Source organism: Nasonia vitripennis, assembly GCF_009193385.2.
Source record: "Nasonia vitripennis strain AsymCx chromosome 4 unlocalized genomic scaffold, Nvit_psr_1.1 chr4_random0007, whole genome shotgun sequence".
Lineage (NCBI taxonomy): Eukaryota > Metazoa > Arthropoda > Insecta > Hymenoptera > Pteromalidae > Nasonia > Nasonia vitripennis.
In genome coordinates this window covers 583775-604856 of record NW_022279643.1, presented here as the reverse complement: position 1 = coordinate 604856, position 21082 = coordinate 583775, and the positions used below count along the sequence as shown (strand labels likewise).

The 21082-nt window shown below is 40.7% G+C and overlaps 1 protein-coding gene across 1 annotated transcript in view; it reads right to left on the bottom strand.

The window, feature by feature from the left end:
- The window catches only part of LOC116417309 (homeobox protein prophet of Pit-1), a 362559-nt gene that overhangs the window by 94474 nt on the left and 247003 nt on the right, over window positions 1–21082 (bottom strand). Inside the window, exon 6 of the mRNA XM_031929979.2 lies at window positions 7382–7481. Coding sequence (XP_031785839.1) covers window positions 7382–7481 — 100 coding nt within the window. The remainder of the gene's footprint in view (window positions 1–7381; window positions 7482–21082) is intronic.

Here is a 21082-nt window from a genome sequence, read left to right as displayed (position 1 = left end):
GATTGTTGATTGCTCAAATAAAACTAAGCAAATCAGAAGAAATAAGGAGTGAACTTCTACTGAGTGCATCAAGTGCAACAAAAAACTAGCTTTAAATTGATATAGAAGAAAAGTACAAACTTGTCAAGAATGAACATTTTCTACTGAAACAAAAGTAAGTGAAATAAATAAAAAAACTCACTTTTAAAAGAAAAAAAGCAAATGAAGTCAAACGAAAGGACTCTAGAGAGCACGCGCCAGTGGATTTATATCTGCTTCGACAGCAAGAGTGCTCTCCGAGCACTAAATAACTTCACCACCAAATCTAGGCTAGTATAAGACTGTTTTCAGATTCTAAACAGACTAGCACCCAAGGCTAGGGCCACACTATTATGGGTCCCAAGGCACTACGGTGTCAAGGGTCACATGATAGCAGATGACCTGGCAAAGTTAGGCGCGAAGAGCAGCCTGATCTGGTCAGATCCGGCTGTTGGACTCTGCCAAAGTCGGTTCAAGAGGGAGTAAATGATAGTAGATGGCAATATATATATATATATATATATATATATATATATATATATATATATAAGGAGTGATGGCAATGGGCAGTAAATGAGACAAACCAAATCTGGAGTCAAATCGCTACGCGCGGCAAAACTAAAGCCTTTGTGACGACTGAGAATGCAACAAACTGGTCTAGGGTAATCCTCAGTCTTAAAAAGGCAAAAACTAAGCTGCTTGTGGAGATCCTTAGGGGACATGGCAGTCTAAATGCTCACAGACATGTAATAGGACTAAGTAAGGACCCATTCTGTAGATTCTGCTGTATGGAGAAGGAGACCCCCGACCACCTCCTGTGCAATTGCCAGTATGAGGTGGTGCCACTTAGGTGCCTCTCTCTCAGAAGCGGAAGAGGTTCAGGACAAATACGCTCCCAGAATTTTCACTTTCTTGGAGGCGATTGGCGCTTGAAATAGCGACTGAACTAATTTGAGGGACGCCAAGGGATTACCCATGCGTCTGGTGGTCTGAATAAGCCCGACTCTAAGAAAAATAATACTAATAATAATAATAATAAGTACAGCAAGAACGTTCAGAGCCAGCAAAGAAGCGACAACAACAACCACTCAAATTCCAACAACAGCAACTACTACCTGCTCAACAGAAGTATACAAGGTCAAGAAGCGGCAAATCTATAAATGATTAACATCATGGATACTTTTGATTATTTCGACTTAATACAAAAGGATTCAGTGCAAAATGAAAAACCATACAGTAGTATTAACAACACGAACAAAGCAATTAGTAACGAAAATGATTTAGATATGCAAATAAATGTGAGAAGTTTAGATGCAAATTTTGATAAAGTTAAGATATTTTTTGAAAGCCTTGTAGTCAAACTAACTTTTGTTATTTATTTACGTTTTAGAACATTTGAGCGAGTAAATCATAATATATATGAATTGATCAACAATAAATATAAGTCCAACTACAAAGATAGTAGGATTGATAGAAATTATGAAGTTGTTGTTTTTGTAAATAGGAACTTAGTTCAAAATACGAAAATCGTTCAACAGGGTAGGATTACGATTGTAAATAGGCAAACTAAATTAAATGACAGTAATAAAATTGAAATCTCTGCTATGTATAAATCAGATGGAATACCAAAAGGTAAGTTTATGTTAGATTTAAATAAATATTTGATAAAAAAGAAAAATATTAAAAATCATTTAGTAATAGGAGATATTAATATTGACCTTCTAGAATGCGATCATGTAAGTCAAAAATATCTGTGCAATTGTTTTAAAAAGGGATATATACCGAGCTTTGTTGGTATAGCAAGACCGCTTGTAGGAATGTTTAACTTACAAACTAAAATTATTAATAATTGACCTTTACCTTATATTTATTGCACTTAATAAAATAAAAATGGAAGATAACAAGACAACAGAATATTCAAATTATAAAAAGTTAGTAAACATTGTAGCGCACGCGCGCTCGCACCCACGCGGGTAAGCCTGACACCCGTGTGTGGCGCGTCCCCTGGGTGGCGAATGGGGGAGAGCTCGCTGAGGTATATACCTTTAGCGGGTGGAGCAGAAATAAAATATGCCCCGTGGACCAAATCAGGCCACCGCGTTTGCCGTGCTGTGCGACCCGTAAGCTGCCAAAAGGAGATCCTGGGTGGAGAGGCAATTTGAGGTTGCGAGCCAAAGTAACCTGAACCACCTTTGGCTCCCGCTGACGGCAAGATGAGAGGCCGGTCACATAGCTTGTACCGGTCAATCGGCTAAGGCGAGTGCGTGATATTGCTTGATGTCTGCCAGAAACTCTCCAGAGAGTCAAGCACTTTATTCGGGGTGGGAGGTTCAAGAGAGTGAAGGTGGGCTAGGGCAGTATCGCGTGCTATACTCTGTTATGATGTTCCCAGTCTGGCAACGCTTACAGTCATGTGTTGGGGCCATGTCAGCTGCCTCCATAGACGGGGGGATCGACGGTGGTCAGAGACATACCGGAATAAAGACTATTAACGAGCATGGAAAATTTAACCGAGCAAGGAAAGAAAACAGGAAAAGGAGCTCATGAGATCTGGAATACAATCCGGGATGCTGAGCGAGAAGGAGAAAGCATATGGGAGAAGATCCGAGACAGGCTGGACTCTATGGATAATGTTGTGTTAAACGCATCCAACATTCATAAGTCTGTTAAAAGCGATCTATCGGCGATTATGATCCAGGTTAAGCAGCTTAAAAGAGGACAAGTGGTGCTGGAAAAGAGCAAGGAGAGCCTTGGATTGATGCTTAAAAAAGCGGAAATGTCACCGACGATAGAAGCATTAAACGCGGTGACGACAAGAACGCTAAATAAGCGTAAGATAATGTCACCAAGCCAGGCAGAAGAGCGACAAGAAAACCACGCTAAAAGAACGGGGGAAAAAATGGAAGTCGCCTCCGTGGAAGTCGTATCAAAAATCCAATTACAGGTGTCTCCGGAAGGAAAGGCAGACCCACCCTGGCAGGAGGTTATTACCAAAAAGAAGAAAAAGAAAGAAAAAGAAAGGAAAGAGGAGTTACGCAAAAGCACTGGTGCCAAGAACAAAAATGGCACTAGAAAACCACGAGAGAGACTAACGAGGCCTGATGCATTTGTTATAAAAGTTGCTGAAGGAAATTCGTACGCTGATATTTTGAGGAAAATAAAAGCGGACCCAAATCTGACGGTGCTTGGTAACAGCGTAAATAAGATACGCAAAACGGTAGCAGAAGATCTTCTTTTGGAGCTACGACGCACCAAAGAAGTGGAAACGCAGGAACTTCAAGAAGCGGTTAAAGTGGTGCTGGTAAAAGAAGCCACAATCAAGAGGCTTCAGCATGAAGTGGTCTTTGAAATAAAAAACCTGAATATGCTTACCTCTATGCAGGATATTCTAGAAGCTCTGAGTATAGAGTTTCCAGAAAAGAAGGAAGTAGAAGAAAAGACGTGCGTAAAGACTCTCCGGAAAACTTATGGAAATACGCAGACTGCCGTCGTACAGCTGCATGCCCAGATTCCACAAAAGGCGATCGCACGGGGAAAGCTTCAAGTAGGTTGGGTTAATTTCAGAATCAGGTAGATTAGTCAAGAGACACGAACACCTAGATGCTATAGATGCCTGGGTTTTGGCCATATCGAAAAAAAGTGTACAGAGACGTACGACAGAAGTAAATGCTGTTTTAAGTGCGGAACGGAAGCACATGCAGCAAAAAGTTGCACGAACGCGCTGAGTTCATTCTCTTCCGGGAGAAGGATGAAGAAACAAAGAGTGACCATACAGCTATTAGCTATATATGCCAAGCCTACCAAGCTGCATTAAAAGTACTAAAGAACCAACGAAAATGAAGATAGTGCGGATAAATCTAAACCACTGTAAGACAGCACAGGATCTACTCAATTAGTATGTCCGCGAGAAAGAGGTAGACGTAGCTATTGTGTGCGAACAATATAAGGATCTAGACGAACCATCGTCGAAAACGAAGAATACGGGTGAAGCAGCGATCTGGGCATGTGGAAACGTTGCTTTCTGTGAAAAAATAGAGACCTGTGTAGAAGGATTTATACGGGCTAAGGTAGCAGGCGTCACTGTTTACAGCTGCTACGCTTTACCTAACGCTCTAATCGAGCAGTTCGAACAACTGCAAGATCGGCTCATACAAGACGCAGTCCTGGATTAGATCTTAGTTAACCAAGGATGCACCCACACATTTAGAAAAGGAGACGCAGGGTCTATTGCCAACCTAACGTTTGGTAGTAGCAGCATCATTGAGTTAGTTGATTCATGGACATTATAATATTTTACTAACTGTAAAAGTTTTAATAAGCTTTACTAATAGTATACAAAAACCGCTGCCAATTCTTTGGCACGTAGCTTTCTTCAACATTATTTATTGCTTAATATCAGGATTGTTTTTACTTTATATATCAACATTTTTTTTTTGTTTGATAGATAAAATTATTTTGAATCAATTATATATATATATAAAGATATATATATATATATATCTTTCTCTCTCTCCCTATCTTTCGTTCGCATAGCTTGCATAGCTAATGATTGTAGGTGCACGTGCACGGAAAGGTTGATGTTGACTGTATAGCCTAGGAAAATTCGTTAAAGTTGACGGTTTTTGCAAAAAAACTTACAGAACTCACTGTAGAACGATGGATTATTTTTTTATTTAATGCCTGTAAACACTATTTTGATGTATTTATTCACGCTGAATTCAAATCTGTCCCTTGAATTCGTTGTTTAAGTTGTGAGAAAGTTTGAGTTGTGCTAGTCTTTGCGGGAAATTTTGAGTTGTGCTTGTCTAGCGTGCGTGAAATGAGTTGTGCTACTTATGACGGGAAATTTAAACAGTGCTACTCTTCGTAGGGAGTAACGATTTACCCACATTTACGCACAAACGCGCATGTTTTAGAGCAAAAAAGGAAACAAATTCTTATTTGCAGGGTTTTGGGATTGTATACATCGCGATTCTCATGTTTGTGTGTGTGTATATATATGGGTACTTCTCTGTGAAATCGGAAATGAAAATTTTTATTTTTGGCCAAAACGTATATATATATATATATATATGTTGTACTTGACTCCCAAAAAAATTTCAGCGCGATTCCTTAATTTGGCTTCGAGTTTTTACTGGTCAAAGTTGAGGTTTTAAGCAACTTTTGCATTTTTTGCCTATTTTTAATGATTCGTAGCTCATGAGGGATGCATTTTTAACTAATACGTAACGGTAGACATGAAATGTACTATGTAAGAAATGTCAAATTTGCATGTAAAACCACTTATCAGCCATTATATCATGTTTCTTTTCTACATAACTTCTAGTAGAAGGTCAAGCCAATTCTGGAACTTTGCAGCTACTTTTTTACTATAAAAAGGTATCTTTTTACTGTATTGAAGTTGTCAGCGCCCGGGTCAAACATTCAGATTTTCATATTTTGAGGACCAAATTTTGTCGATTTCTAAATAAAAAAATAATCCTACAAAATTTTAAAGGACAGATTTAAATTCAGCGTTAAAAAATACATAAAAATAGTGTTATACGCATTAAATAAAAAAATAATCCATTGTTGTACAGTGACTTTTGTAAGTTTTTTGCAAAAACCGTCAACTATAACGAATTTTCCTGGGCTATACACTCAACATCAACCTTTCTGCTTATTTTTAAGTCGAAATACCTTATAGTGCGCCGCTTGCGAATACTGACACAAGATGGCAGTATGTCTGAGGTAGCCGCGAACACCAATTGCCATGTACCGGCACGTTGAAGTTAAAATTACTTAACCTATCTGCCTCTGTGAGGACGCTAGAGATATAAGGGATGCTGTTTTCAATTATGCAAAGTAAAGAGGGTGAGAACAAAAATTTGAAGCTTAATATCTTTGAAACTAATTGGTATCATAAACAACCCAAAGAAAGGGATCAAGATACTATATAATGCTAACTAAATCAAAAATTTGAACTTGATTAATGCCTCTTTACTCCAGTTACCGCGTCACGTAGAAAAACGACTTTTTTTAGTTATTGATGTTTTTCTCAGGATCTGCCCCATGAATTGACTTAAAATTGAAGTGAGGTATAGTCCTAATAACTTTCAATAATCATGATTTTTTTTAGAAAGATTCAAAATTTAGTTTTCGAGTTTAAACAATTTCAAAAATTTGCGCTTTATGGTGTGCGATAAAAAAATAACGAACGATAATATAAATTTTTTGCGGTAAAAATATAGGTATTTATTCTCTTTCATATAAGCAATTTACTTTCATCAACTTTTCCAATAACATTATTAGAAAAAACTAAAATATCAATATAAAAAAAAACGGATCTCGAAAATGTAAAAACGGAGTTATCCCGCTATGTACTAGTAAAAACAAAGAAAGTGAGACTTGGTAGATTAAAATCCACTGAATAGAAGCTAAGCTAGAGGCAATACAAACGAACACACACATCCATACGGACATTTTCTGAAAACACTATTTTTCGACTTAAAATGCCTCAAAACATATTTCCTACATGTTTTTACACAAACTCCAAAAATTACTATTTCATGGCTTTCTTAGGAAAGAAGCAAAAATGATTAAAAACAGTTTTTATTTTTAGGAAACTATAGAAAGCTTTGCATAAATACTATATATTCTACGTATAATTTACATTAATAGTTTTGTTTTGCACGGAAAAATTTTAGACTAAGCAGAGCCAATATCAATAGAGCATTAAAAAACATAAGACTTAAAGTATTGGTATTTCAAGCTCATTAAAGAAAACTTTTGGCTCGGTGCATTTCTATTAGAATCGTGATTGAGTTGATTCTGTACAAGGATGAGGTTTGTCGCCCGGGAAATCTGAAGACGATTATACAAGTATAGAATCAATTGTCAAACCCGTTTAAGACAATATTTTTTAATATAGTGAGTGTTAAATGTGAATAATCGCACGCAGAGCGTATGTTAAATCATAGTAAACGCACATTTTACTGAAAAATATTTTCTGCTTATATTTTGAAGTTTCCTCTTGAATAACTACGACGGGTAATGATAGAAATTCTCTATTTTTACTACAGAGTAACGTTTGTATATTTTTTCTTACAGTACTGCAATAATACAAATAATTAAAAAATGAATTGCTGAATTATCCAACGCACCAGTCTCCTTCTCGATCCTAGCATGCAGGGCTTTCATTCTATCAGAGAGACGTGCACATAAATAAAGTTGCATAACTTTAGTTTGGCGCTCTTGCATCTGTTAGTATGTAGATTATTGCATCCTAAGGCTCGAGCCGCATCGTGCCTGCAAATCTGTAGTGCTCTGCGTGGTCCAAATATTTTTCCGTGAGAATTAATGGTTTACATGATTGTTTACTTACCCATGCTTTCTTGTCGCATTCCTGTAACAGCAGACATGTTTGTTGCCGAATGCGTCATAGAAAATGGCTGTGTCATACTAGGATACGACGCAGAACTCATCTAAAAAGAGTAAGCAAATTAAATGGAATACCACGAATTCTGTTCTGTTTTGTTAGATAGAGAAGGCTTGTTTGAAGTATATATACAAATTCATTTTATAGCATCCATTCACGTATAATGTCATGTGCCCTGGGCGCCGCAGTCCAAGAGAAGGTTAACAGCATCGCATGGTCAAGGCGTCTTTCGCAGTCACGTGACTATCACAAGAACACACCTTGAAAGCTCAAAAAATGAAGGTAGTCTAGAAGCTGAGCGCTAAGGAAGCAAAAGGTTGGGTTAAAACCACTAATATCTAAAACTGCAGGAGAAAAAGTGCCTTAGGCATTAAGCGCAGAAAGGGAGCTGACTCGACCCCCCCCCCCCCCTCAGTGAATTCAGTGGCTAGCAAAAAGTTCAATCTGATGCCAGGCTTTTAGGCCGCCTGTATGGTAGATCCTCTCACGAGAGCAATCATGTGCAAGGGTTATCCTGACGAGAAGCTCACACAACAGTAATAGGTACTCGTTAGTGAGGCGGTCTAGTCGGGGATCGTCAAATCTTTACTGGAGCTTAGCCCAAGTATTATAACAACAAAATCTTCACTCACCTTTGGCCCTATTATTATAAATCCTTCACTATCATCGTGGTAACCGAGAAACAGATCTCGAAAGACTAGCTAAAGGAAGTTCTCTCTCTCTCTCTCTCTCTCTGTCTCTCTCTCTCTCTCTCTCTCTCTCTCTCTCTCTCTCTCTCTCTCTCTCTCTCTCTCTCTCTCTCTCTCTCTCTCTGGGGGAGTAACGGCATCCCACAGGTTGTTATTTGTCAGACCTATCACATACGTACCTAATACATGCTCTTACAGAAACTTTAAAGGAATCAGCGCTGAGAAGCTAAGGGACTTTCTTAGCACATGTGACTGGTTATCTCTCACCACGTCATCACTCAACGAAAGCATATCTATACTTAACGCTAACCTAACGAACGCCATCAATCATCTCGCCCCATTGCGGACTGTGACACCAAGACGACAATGTCACCCGTGGTACACCATTGCTCTTCGTGACCTTGTATCCGAGAGGGATTTGATTCCGACAGGCGTTTCAGGGACTCTAGGCTCGATTCGGATCTCCGCATTTACAGATTAGCTAGAGACTATGCTCACAAATAAGTCGAGGAAGCCAGGCTGAATTATTATTATTCACGTCTGTCTACCTTGACCGAAGTTGCCGAGATCTGGAGAAAGCTGGAGAAACTTGGAATTTCTTCCACTAAGGCCCCATTACCATCTCGATTACCACATATGAACTCAACAAGCATTTCAGCGCGATCTCTAACGATCCGTTGGCCCCTGCCGTTGAGGATTATCTTCTCACCCTGGAAAGTCTTGACCTCCCGGAACACTTCGAGGTCAGCACTATAACGGAATCGGACGTGTTGGCTGCGGTTTCGCACTTTGACACCCAGGCCAGGGGAAGTGACGGCATCCCACAGGTTGTTATTTCAAAAGCATTGCCGGTTCTCGCTCCCTTACTAAGTCATATTTTCAACCTGTCCCTGAGCGAACCCTGCTTCCCATCTGCCTGGAAATTGTCACTTGTGTGCGCACTCAACAAAGTCAGTTCACCAACAGCCGTGACTGACTACCGTCCGATTTCACTTCTCTGCTTTCTATCCAAGGCCCTGCAGTGGCTGGTGCATAGGCAAGTCTCAGAATACCTTGAATCAAGGCTCCTACTAGATAATCTTCAAACAGGATTTCGTACTGGTCACAGCACTCAGTCTGGCCTAATTAAGCTAACTGATGATGCCAGGGCCGGGATAAACAAAAATAAAGTAACACTCCTCCTTCTCTTTGACTTTAGCAAGGCGTTTGACACTGTGTGTCACGTCAGGCTCCTGTACGTACCATCATACGTACTGGCCTACTTCGACTTTCGCGTAGCACTCCGGCCTGTTAGGGAGGAAGTGACACCTCTGGATATCCCTACTTTCGCGACGGAGACGCTGAGGAACTCGTTTCATATCAGCGCCTCATACCTATGGAACAACCTGCCATCACACCTCCGTAACACTACATCCATCGCAGTATTCAAGAAACTAGCTAAAGATTACTTTTTTGAACTTGAAAACGCATAAATATATAAACATCGTGTACACAGTCACGCACACGCACACACTTGCTCATTCTCGCTTAACCCATCTTCACCTCAGCATACTTTCACACTACACACCTACTAAAACAGATACCTCAAACTTATTATTTTTGTACTTTTACTACTCTGCTGTACATATTGAATCGTACAACATAATGTACGCAAAATAAAATTAATTAATCTAGTCTAATCTAATGTCTCTGTACACTTGATGGTAGTTAATTATTGGCAAACGTTTTTGAAATGCTCCAATCAGATTGCCAGATTGATAAATCCTAACTAAGTAAGAGCACGATTTCAGAAACGTTCTACGAGAATTAATTACTATCCAGTAGTAAAAAATATATTTGATATAATCAACATTTTATGAAAGTATTTATAGCTACTAGTACACAGGACCGGTTTTAAAAACCGCTGCCAATTCTTTGGTACGTAGCTTCTTCCAACAAAATTTTAAGTTTCAATGGATAAATTAATGTTAAAATATACAGTATACTAATGACTTTTAAAATACTTTCAATCTTAATTATTTTACCGAAAGAGCACCTTTCACAATATCAAATCATATCATTTTTATGAAAAAATTGAAACCTTAATATTTTAAATACTATAGGGTTCTTATAACCTCGTTGAACCATAAATTTTCTTAAAAAATTTTGAACTTAAGTTAGCGAGTTAAAAGGTTTAACAAAAATAGCAATTTTCAGTTATACAGGGTGAAAAACAAAGAATTTCAATCCTAATATCTTTTAAACTAGACGGTTTTACAAACTGCAAAAAGAAATGAGCTAAAGTGATCACAAGATCGATCTTTTCCCAAAAATTCAACTTAATTAAAGCCTTTTTACTCTCATAATCGTATAACTCGGAATGGCTATAATATGGCCATAAAATTGTCAGCATCTTGAAAAAAATTTCTTTCTTAATTAAGAATCAAAAAAATACATACAGCATTCGTCATTTCCTGTTTACAAACACATAGATAATTATTAGAAGCATCCCTCTTATCTGGACTAATCATAAAATAATCTTCATTAATCCATACTTATACATATATTATGTGTATACACAAATATTTCATAATATATGTTCAAAATATAAAAAGCAACTACTGTCGGGACGATCACCTTGCAATAATCGAAACAAGGTCTCGTACCCTCATGTTGTTTCGAGGCATGTAGTGGACCAGCCAAGGTCGTAGAATAGCTAGCTGCAGGTTTTATGATTGAACACAAGATTTAGATAGTAGTTTAGTTTTCGTGCCGTTCTCCGTGTCATACAAAAGGTTCTGTCTTTCAGGCAGTCGGACATAATTCTTCTTATGTATGCGGGTACCTCTTTTTTCCATAGTACCTCATGTATCTTGCCCCAGCTGACTGAGTTGAACGCATTTTTAACATACAGTGTAACAATAGAACAGTACTTCTTGGCTCCTTCTTTCCATCTTTTCTTTTCTCTTCTATTGCAGTTCTAGCAGTGTCGACTACTAATCCCACGATGGTTTATCAAGGTCTCGGTATTGTTCACAGACAATGGCTATGTCGATTTCTGGCTCACGGACATACTGGCTCAGTAGGTCCTGTGCAGTCGCCTAGTGATTTATACTTAATTGCACTATTTTCATTTTTTGTCTGTCAGTGGCTTCTACTGCAGCTTGGTAAACTGGGCATGCATAGCTACTAGCTGCGTATTCACTTTTTTTACCTGTGCCTCTTTTGCAGAGTACACAGTTGGGTTGGTTCTTACACTTCTTCACTTTGTGCTATTCTTTTCCACATTTAAAGCGAAGCTTACTTCTGCCGATATGGCTAAAACCTAGGCATTTATAGCACCTAAGCGGCTCGTTTTTGCGGTTAGCTACCCGGATCCTACAGTTGACCTATCCTACTCCGATCTTCTATAGCTAAGTAATCTTAGCCGCTATCTGAGCTGGTACTAGTATTACTGCAATCTGGGTGTCACCGTTCGTCATTCGCAGAGATCTTATCGTAGAGTCTTCTATGATGTTCTTTTCGCCAATTTTCTTCTGTATAGCTTCTAGAACCTCCTCTTTTGAGGTACGCATGTCCAGATCTCTGACTTTAATGGTTTCTTCTTGCTGGAGTGCTTTTATTGTGGCGCCTTATACTAGTACGGCTTTAACTGCTTCTCGGAAGTCCGAGGTTTTGTCTTCTCTTGTGCGTTTAAGCTCTATCATAAGATCTCCTGCAACTGCTCTGCGTATTTTATTTACGCTAATCCCCAGCGTGTTAAGTGACGGAGCCGCTTTTATTTTTGACAAAATGTCCGCATAGCTCTTTCATACTGCAGCCTTGATGATTAAAGCATCTGGTCTAGGAGTCTAGCCCGCTTTGGTCCATTCTTGCTAGTCAAATTCTGCTTTGTAACGCCAGGGACACTTTTATCCTCTTTTTATGCTTTTTCCTTCTTTTTCTTTGACTTTCTTGTGACAACTTCCTGTCACGCTGCCTTTTTAGGTTGGTTATCCTTTCCATTATTTCCTCTATTTTTATCCTGCGGGGTGTCTGGGTTTCCCTTCCCTGAGTTCCCGAGCGTTGGCATTGCTGTAAGTTATCATTTGCCATGCAGAGATTCTTATAGCTTGCTCTTATAGTTCGGGGAAGATCTTTAATTTGTTTGTGCAAATTGTGCCTGTCCCTGACATAGTTCATCAATTCCTCGATTCTGCTGCCTAGGTGGTCCAAGTGCGCATTCTTTTGCGTTATGCAAACAGCTCTGTTATCCCTGTCTGCATCAACCTACAGTACTATATCACCTGCGCGTCTCTACATGCAGCAAGGGTCAGGTGACAAGCCTCTGCGGCTTCATAGTGAGTGTTTGGCGCTCCCCCCCCCCCCCCCCATCTTCATGGGGCCAGCGCCGACCAGCAGGCCATTACCTGATCTGAATTGACGGCAAGACTGGGCTCTGTTGTTTGACCTGCTTGGAGTAGTAATGTTCTTAACTCACTATCCATGTTTGATTTATCTCCGGAGTTTTTTCCCCTAGCCTGTTTGGTCCGTGGATCATATTATATTTCTGCTCTACCCTTCGGCCGATTGAGGAAATCTCAACGCGCCGATAAGCATTTCCCTATCCGCCACCCAGGATACGCGCCACATACGAGGTATAGGCACATCTCCGCACGGGTGTGTGTGTGTGTGTGAGTGTGTTTTGTCATAATTTTAAAAGTACATGACTAATCGTGATTCTGAATTTGGTAACATTTTTTTAATGATCCTGACCATATTATGGTCTGACCATTTCATGGCCATTTTTTAAGCTTTAAAAAAAAATATATATATATATATATATATAAATCTGTAAAGACCGTATTTGGTATAAATGCGGGCTGCGCGAGTTCACAAATAATTATTTAGTTCGCGGAAACTAGCATAAGCTCGGGAGCTTTATTGTTACTAGGGAGTACTAGGGTTGAATGAATAATACTGAATGTCTGGGTGTATAATTTGTCTGTCTTTAAGCACGAGTGGACGCGTGCGCGGACAGTACGGCGCGGACTCTCTAATGCACTGTTGTTGTCTGGAGATGGGACCGGCGCGGACTTACTTGTGCGCGGACACTCTTGTGCGTGGACGGTGTATTGTCTGCTCTTGATGGTTTCGTTCGGACTTCGATGTATCCGAGTTCTCTATCGTAGTGCTATCTCTCTTACCTTTGTGATTTCGATGATGATTTAGTAGGAGCTATTGACTTTCTATTTGAGGATATGATTTATGGTGGTTTCAATTAATTTATCACTCGCTGAATTTGTATTTTGTATTATTTGTTATTGATTTATTTTTAATTGACCCAGAGCACTTCACAGACGTTTGATGTTCGACATTTATCTAATAGTTTCGTTGATAGTATCGTATTTAAAATATGTAGTGTAAAGACTTACAATTATAATCTTAGTAGGTACGCAGGATTTTTCTACGATCCGTACGTGGCCAATACTGATTGAGTTACTCTACACGATTACTCGTGGCAATAAAATATGTTGATCAACTGCACTGCTAACGCCGGAGATTCCACTCGACGGACCTTAGCTTGTACTTCTCTCTACGGTGTGAGTCTGGATTCAAAGGGCTTTCCGGTGATTGTTATGCCGAGGGACGGATTTAGCACGCTCCCAAGGTGTTGGACGGATTTAGCACGCTCCAAGCACTAACACAATCAAACACCGCCGCTTCTCCTTAGAATCAACTACAACCGATAGTGAGCAAGTAACTACGCAAAAAGGTGCTGCGTGGATCGGCTCCAGGGTTTTTAAAGCCTCGGTGTCGATGCAAGCAGTTTTGTAATTTAGATGAAGAAGATCGCGGTCGCCCAATCAGCACCGGCCACACAGGATCGTCACGTATGTCTTGCAATCGTGTTTCGCGCGCGAGGAGTGCTGACGCGAAGGTCAGAGCACTCGCTCCGATTTTCTGCGCTCGGTAGTGTATTGTCGCAATCGGTACAGCTCTCGTTGGTTTGTGTGTATGTGGATGCCGTCTATTAGGCGTTATACGCATTCGTACTATAGGTATATAAACGTGGGACATTACACCTCCCCCCCCAGAATATTGCCGCCCACGGCAATGGAGCCGGCGCAAAAAATAAAAAAAAAAAAGTGTCCCATGTTTATCATTCTGGACAATTTGGTGAGTACAATTTATTTTATACAATAATTTTAAAACTATGTTTCGCTAGTAGAGAATGAATATAACTTACGAAAATAAAGTCTACATGTAGTGTAATAGATCTAAGATATGGCTTTATGAAAAAAAAGTTTTCTATATATGAATTATTAAGATCTTCTTTTTAACTTACAAATCCTACACTCATACGGAATTCTATGAACGCACTCACCGTTCGCCCAGTTAGTACGACAAACAACGCAGAGTATCCAGTTTGTGGTGTGATGTTCAATTCCCTGGTACCAGCAGTCCTCTCTGCAACCCGTACAGCTTGTGAATAGTGGTGGCTGCGGAGATGATGGATGTTTAGTAGTAATTTTTAGTCTTTGTAGAGGGACTCTTGGTCTGGAGTTTTGGGCTTCTTCCTTTAGTTTTCTTCTCTGCTCTCGCTTCCTTATTCTATCTTTCTCTCTTTTTCTTTCTTTTTCTTCTTCTGTTTCAGTATTATTATGCGTTTTCTTAGCTTTTCCTTTCTTATCTTTCTTTTGCGATTTTGTTTTATTAATTTTTGTTTTCGGTTGTCCTTCCTCAATTCCCCTATTCGCTGGACTTTTCCAGAACCAGGTTATCCAGTAAATTAAAACGTCGGTTGATATGAATAACCGTTGCTGATTGGGGACTAATATGTAGCGGTTTTCAATTTTTGCCTTCTTTAATTTAGGCTCTTCTTCCCGGGTCTGATATTGTAGCACACTATGTTTGTTTCTCTTCTTTGCTGGCTGTTCTGAATTAATGGTCAAGCTTGGGGGACACAGCTGATTCACGGTTTCTCGCGACTCGTTTCCTTCCGCGCTCACAGCAGTAAGTATGCGTGCGCGCGGACTTGCGTTATTGTCCCACTCCGTGACGTCTAATGGTCGCACTTGTACGCGCGGACTCGGTGGGCTTAACGGACTCGCCGTCTCTCGCGACTCGTCCCCCTCCGCCGGCTCTGCTGCGTACACATGAGCGCGCGGACGCGGCGGACTCGGTGGACTCGCTGTCTCTCGCGACTCGTCCCCTTCCGCGCGCTCGTCGGATGGTGCATATACGCGCGGACTCGGCAGGCTCGGCGGACTCAGCGGACTCGGCAGGCTCGGCGGACTCAGCGGACTCGGCGGACTCGGCGGACTGTCCCCCTCCGCGCGCTCGTCGGATGGTGCATATACGCGCGGACTCGGCAGGCTCGGCGGACTCAGCGGACTCGGCAGGCTCGGCGGACTCAGCGGACTCGGCGGACTCGGCGGACTGTCCCCCTCCGCGCGCTCCTCCGCTGTTGTGAGTGTGTTAAAAGCAGTGGATGTAGGTGACCTCGTGTGGCAGTCTCTATGGTGTTAACGAGAGTTTTGTACGAATTGATGCTGTGCTCTTAAAAATTGCAAGTGCTGTTCATGTAGAGTTTTCTGAGTGTCGTCGAGTTTTTGATGTAGCGATTCTAGGTTAGACTTCACTATATGAGTCTGACTAGCCAATAAAGTAGAAATGTTGGATGTCTTCTCGTATAATCTGTCCACATCCTGATTTAGTTGGTCTCTGTCCCCTGCATCCATTGTTCCAAATAGCTGTCTGCTTGTCCAGCCAATAAACTCTAACGGAGCTCCTCGCTTAGATAAAGCGTGAGTGTATGGCGTAAATCTGTTGTCTGATATAGCTGCTTCAGATGCAAAGAATATATGAAGGTCTTCTTGTAATGATTTTAAGGTTTTTATTGATAATTCGAACTTATCAATTGAAAGGAATTCTTTACATTCTTGTTTACTTAGCTGTTCATTGCAGGTTGTAACCACTTTAAACATTTGTTTTTCTCTCCAAATGATTGGATCGTTCCACTTGCCAAAATCCAGGGTGACTGCTATTTTCCATTTTACTCGCTCGATTTTCACCTCGCCCATGTATTCGTAATATATACCCGGGTTTTGCTTTAGCTTTGTAAGTTTGTAGAAAGGTGGACTCTCTGCATCTAGTCCAAGGTAGTCCGTCAACCAGAACAGCGTCAGAAACAGTGTCCTCCACATTTTTAATGGCACACTGAAAAGATGAATTTTTGATTGTTATTAACTGCTTTATCTATAAAATTTTTCTAATTTATCCTTATGTTTAACAATTAGTTTTCCATTTGATGATTCTACTATCACGTTGTTGTTTTCTCTAATTTCTTTCACTATGAATTCTCCATTATAATATTTATCTAATTTCCCATATCTTGGTTCTTTTAATACTCTGACTTCATCGCCGACCTCTATTTTCAGAGGTCTAGCCTTTTTGTCGTAATACTTTTTGTTTTTAATTTTTGAATCTACTAGATTGCTCCTTGCTATTCTTTGCATTTCTTTTAAACATTCTGTTAGTTCTTGTACGTAATCATTGTAAGTTTCAAGCTCAAACTCATCCGGCAATCGGTGTGGTGCTCTCGCTGGACGCCCATACACTAGCTCAAACGGTGTGAAGCCGGTTGAAGCATGTATTGATGTATTATACTCGTGCATGGCGAAAGGAATAACCTTGTCCCAATCCTGTTTGCTAGATGCTTTATTCCTTAAGAAATCCGCTAGGACAGCGTGACTCCTCTCTAACGATCCGTTCGACTGCGGATGGTATGCGGTTGTAGTATTTAGCTTAAACTGATAAATTTCGGACAACTCTAATAGTAATTTGTTTTGGAAGCTTTTACCTCTGTCACTTAATATTATGCGAGGTACTCCATGTTGGGCAAACAAGTATCTCGTTAAAGCATCTGCAATGGTGATGGCTTTTATATTTGGGATGGGTACAGCAATACAGAATTTAGAAAACTGACATTGCATAGTGAGGATATGCATATTTCCTTCGGTTGTTTTACACAGCGGTCCCACCGTGTCGATAGCTACTTTATGAAAAACTTCCGAAGGCGTATCAGTAATAACCATAGGTTCCCTGGTTTTTATCCGAACCAATTTTTGTTCTTGACATATTTCACATTTACGGACAAATTCCTGTACGTCCTCCTTCATGCCCTTCCACTGATACCTTTCTCGTATACGTCTGTACGTCTTGCCCATCCCTCTATGTCCTCCAAACAGACTGTTGTGATAGTCCTGTAGCACGGTTAACCGGTACTCTGGAGCCAACACTTTGCACGTTCCGTAGCAGAATGTTATTGCTATTTTAACATTTTTAAAGGAATCTTTGAATGTTTGCACTAAAACTCTTCTAGGAAGTTTATCCGTGAGTTCGCCTGTTCTAGCTATCCTAAACGATCGTAGTTTCTTTTCAGTTATAAGTGCTTTTAGTGTGTTCAAGCACTTTAGCAAATTACTAGGTTTAACTTCGTCTCCAACTTTTTCAGTTACTACGAGGCTAAATACATATCTCTTACGATTGATTGTTATTATAACGTCTCCCACGTCGGCCTTAGCCTTCATCAGATCGTCTCGATAAATGGCCTCTATATCGGTAAGCAGTCTATTAGTGCTTGTGGACAGATTTAGGTCTTTAGGCACAAAGTGAACTATGTTGTCCTTTAAATACGTCACACACTCTCTCGTGCTTAATAATCTCAAAATAGTACCGTCAACAATTGGTTCCCCTATATTGAGCAACGGTGCTGTGGCTGGAAATTGTTTATCGGTGTCGATCGTGGTTGACCCAATGTTCGACACAAGCGTGGGACGTCCTCCGTCTTCCGTGGATTTTAGATTTTCCGTAATATCAGGTTGTCTTAGTTTCTCGTCGTCTTCTGTTAGTTTATTCGGCTGGTTCTGGTGAACGAATTTTTCCTCCTCGGATTCTTCTTCACTGTCCTCCTGCTCTATTGTTGATAGATTCTTCCATGAAGGTACTTCCGTCATTTCTCCATGCCAAGCCGTGGAGCAGGCATTAGTTACTTTTAGAGGGGACTTAGCACGAATTGGACTTGCATACTTGTGTGCATACTCAAGCATCCATTCCCTTACTGCGCCGCTTGGTATTGAATGATTTTTATTGAGTTTAACCAAGTCTTCTGGAAATCCATCCGCTGGGTTTGACGGTGACGGTGAAAGGGACTTAGCCTTCCGTTCTGGCACTAAGCTAGACGCATTCTCGATATTCCACTCTTCATCTGTAAGATCTTCTCCCGCTGAGCTGTCCTGCACTACCGTTTCTGGGTGTTGTTCCATATAGTTGTCCCAACAAAGTGAGGACTTCTGGTTAAAAGTTGTTTCTTGGACTCTCTCCTCTATCGAACCCAGATCCTCTGCGCTCATCTCTTGGGCCCCTCTTGCATTCTCGATACAAGACAGCTCGTCCAACTCTTGTTCATTATGTACTTGTCCCGGTACAGACCTTCTCATGGTTGAGTGTAACTGCGGTTTCATTAATTCACCCTCGCTACTAGATGACGATGAGTCCTTCATAGGTGTTTTTAGAATGCTTTTCGTAGTTTTTGTTTGGACTTGTGGAACGGACGTTTTTTTTCTTACCGGCTTATCTCGCAAAACCTCCTCAACTTCACTTTCTCCCAAGCTTTTACCTGAATTTGAAATTTCTTCCGAATTCATGTCGCTTTCAGACCTTAATTCATTTTCTACTAAACTTGGAAGAATCGACCTATTCCTTAACGGTATAGGGGGTGCGTCTGATGTTTCGTTACTGTGGTCCTCCGTTAGTGTGACGTCCGTGGACTGCTCTTCACTAGCGGACGTGAATTCAGTCACCTCTGGCTCCGAGAAGGCCACCGTCTTTGCGGTGTCCGCTCTTCTCTGTCTTAACCTTTTTGCAATTGTGCTTCCATCCAAATCAGCCTGTCCACCTTCCATTCCGGCTGGAATTGGTGGCGCATCTTTCCTCGAACTGGTTTTCTGTCCAGTCTTCTTTTTGCTCGTTTCTTTTGTTTCCTCCGACTTATTCTTGCTACGATTTTGTCTAACTAACGATGTCTTTGTTGGTCTCGGCCTAATCGGCATTACTCGCGCCTCCTCCCCCTGGTTTTTACTATCTTCATTTTTACCTTCATTGCCTAAATTTTCTTGATCGTGCTTATCAACGGGATTTCTAGACAACGCGTCCGCATTAATGTTTAATCGTCCAGGTTTGTACTTAAAAGTGTAGTAGTAATTTCGCAAGCGCATTCTCCATCTATTGAGCCGACTAACTGGGTCTTTAAGGGAGTCCATCCAGGTCAGAGGTTCATGATCTCCGAACACAGTAAAATGCCGGCCATACAGGTAATGTCTAAAATAGTCTACAGCTTCCACCATAGCCAGGCATTCTTTTTCGGTTGTTGAATAGTTTTTCTCTGCTTTATTAAGAGAACGGGACATGTAGGCTACAGGGTGGTCTTCTCCTGGTTCACCTTGGCTAAGGACTGCTCCTATGGCTCCATCACTGGCGTCAGTAGTCAATATAAAAGGCTTTTCGACGTCCACTGATACTAAAACAGGCGCCTCACATAGGGCCTGTTTCAATACTTCGAAACTCGAGTCTTGGTCAGAAGCCCACTCCCACTTCTTGTTCTTCTGTAAAAGTGAATTAAGAGGTCGGGCTTTGTCTGCAAAATTTTTAATAAAACGTCGGTAGTATCCTGCTAGTCCAAGGAATTGACGGACCTCCGTTTGGTTTGTCGGTTTCGGGAAGTTTTTAACTGCCGAAATTTTACTTGGATCTGGCCTTACTCCATAGCAATCAATTATGTGGCCTAAATATATTATTTCTGGAGTTAAAAATTGACATTTATCTATTTGCAAGCGTAACCCTGCATCGGACAACCGGTCAAACACTTTATAAATTTTCTCCTCATGCTCTTCTAAGGTATTTGCATAAATCACTATATCATCTAGAAAAACGTACATTTCTACTCCTTGTAAGCCCGATAAAACGCAGTCCATTAAACGCTGGAATGTTGGGGGCGCATTAGCCAATCCGAATGGCATACACACATACTCGAAATGACCATACTTGGTGTTAAAGGCAGTTTTTTGAATATCCTCCGGTTCTAGTTCTATCTGATGGAAACCCATAGCTAAATCGAAAACCGAAAAGTACTTTGCGCTTCCTATCTGCTCCAGAATCTCTACGATGTTAGGCAATGGGTACGCATCTTTTATTGTTTTTGCATTCAATTTGCGATAATCAATCACTAACCTGTATTTCCTTTTACCGTCCGGTCCTGGTTTCTTTGGAACAATTCTACACGGACTGCAAAATGGACTGTTTGAACGTCTGATGACTCGAGCGTCCAGGAGTTTCTGTAACTGACTGAACAACTCCTCTTCTTGTCCTGTTGGTCCTCTTTTATATTTTACTCGGACTGGCTCCTCATCCGTCGTCCGGATCTTATGTCTCACACAAGATGTCCTAGGTGCTGGATCTCCAGGTAGATAAAACAAATGTGAATATTTCTTCACTATTCGTTGTATCTGTCTCAATTCGTGTCTCTTATGATATGTTTTTCTAACCTTTTCCATAATAAAATTTATTCTTTCTTCCGAATTTTTCGGAGCTTCGCCTTCCAGTGGAAAGTCCAGGAAGTCATCATCTTCACTTAAATCGAATTCTTCAAGATGTTGCGGCGAGATTTCGATTTCTACTGGGTCTTCTCTGGTATTTATGGCCATTGCATAACAGTAACCCTTTTCATTCATTACTGCAGCTTCCCCAATGTATACTCCCGGGACGGTCTTGATCAGCCTTAAGTAAGCCTGCCCTTGTACTGAATCTTCTGTAGCGGGTATTCTCACGGGAACCTTGGCTCTAGCTGGTAGCTTGAAAACTGTATTAGCTTTCAATTTGAATCCGTTTGGATTGTACGGTCTGGTCGGCAAGTCCTGAACTTTAGGATCGATGGCTT